A 1,350-nucleotide genomic window follows, 5' to 3' on the forward strand; every position below is an offset into this window, starting at 1 on the left:
CACTGAAAGTCTTTTGACGTCCTCGGCGCGCAGCGGCCAGGTTTCTGATCCATATAGTAATATGGAGCGCACCGCAGCATTGTAAACCCGACCCTTGACAGAGAATCTGATATCACGCCTACGCCACAGGTGGCGTAGGTTTGCAAAAGCTGCTCTGGCCTTCCCAATCCGGATGGAAATATCATCTTTCGTGAGACCACCATGACAGCTGCCTCGGTAAGTAAATTTGTCTACTAGCTCAATCGGTTCATCCGCAAGCACGAGGCTAGGGTTCGAGCCCACCCAGTCTCGCAGCAGCATTTTACACTTCGCAGGTGTGAAGCGCATGCCGAACCGCGAGGCAGAATTACTTAGATTACTTAATATTATTTGCATTATCACGGGGTCATATCCCAGAAGAGCTATGTCGTCTGCGTACTCGATATCTGTGAGCGGAGGCCCAGGGAGCACTCTGACCCCACATTTTTGATAAGGAAATGCATCACTGGTGCCGTATTCGTCCTTGTTTCACTGTAATTTTCCCAGTCATGCATACCGCAAGGTTTTTGTTCCAGGAATGACTTGATTTTTCTCAACTCTACCCAGGCGAAAAATACATAGAGTAGTGCAAAATATCGGATGCACACAAGTATGATCACTCATAAGAAACCCAACTCGAATTTTCTCGCATCTTTTGTGTGATTGTTGATGTATATACTAGAAAATATATGTGTTTATTGATCTATATTCATTTATTTGCATATATTGATTTCGCTCTACTATCAGTAAGATAAAGTTAAAATTCCATAATGAGAAATGAAATCCACAGAAATCAACCGCTTGAAAAGCAAACTGTCCGGCTGATGTAGTTAAAATGTGAGTTCGCGAAAGACTGAGAATAGACCACAGAGTCTAGTATTCTTTGGGTTAGACGTGAACTTAGGCCTGCCTTACGTGCTAGGCGAAGAATGAAATGAATAAACAGGCCATAAGTAACAAGTTACGATGGATTACATTGTCTTACTACAACAGTATTATAAAATGGATGAGGCTGTCTTGAGGGCTACGACTCAGAACACATGGAATTCATTTTGGCAATTCGACGCGTAGGTGGTTCTTACACACGCCGCCGGGCTTATTTTGTGCAGCCATGTTTACAATTCTTAGTCCGTAAAGTACATCTGGTTTCAGTAAAAGTGAAACAACATATGGTGAGACATTCGCATTCCAGATGTGGGTTAATATTAACCAGAATTTATGTACTTTTTAAATTTCTGGTACAGAAAGGTACCATTTGTGGAGAAGGGAAATTCCTACAAAATTAGGAATTAATCACACAATAAAGTCATTCGAAAAAATCCACAATTACTG

At 41.9% G+C, this 1,350-nt stretch overlaps 1 protein-coding gene across 1 annotated transcript in view; it reads right to left on the reverse strand.

Moving 5' to 3' along the window:
• T265_15512 (hypothetical protein) overlaps nucleotides 1–375 on the reverse strand; it is a gene marked incomplete at both ends in the record, with an annotated part of 2,519 nt that extends 2,144 nt beyond the window's left edge. The window contains one exon of the mRNA XM_009178450.1: nucleotides 4–375. Within this exon, the coding sequence (XP_009176714.1) occupies nucleotides 4–375 (372 nt within the window). The remainder of the gene's footprint in view (nucleotides 1–3) is intronic.
• Between the last annotated feature and the right edge of the window lie 975 nt (nucleotides 376–1,350).

Source organism: Opisthorchis viverrini (genome assembly GCF_000715545.1).
Source record: "Opisthorchis viverrini unplaced genomic scaffold opera_v5_560, whole genome shotgun sequence".
Lineage (NCBI taxonomy): Eukaryota > Metazoa > Platyhelminthes > Trematoda > Opisthorchiida > Opisthorchiidae > Opisthorchis > Opisthorchis viverrini.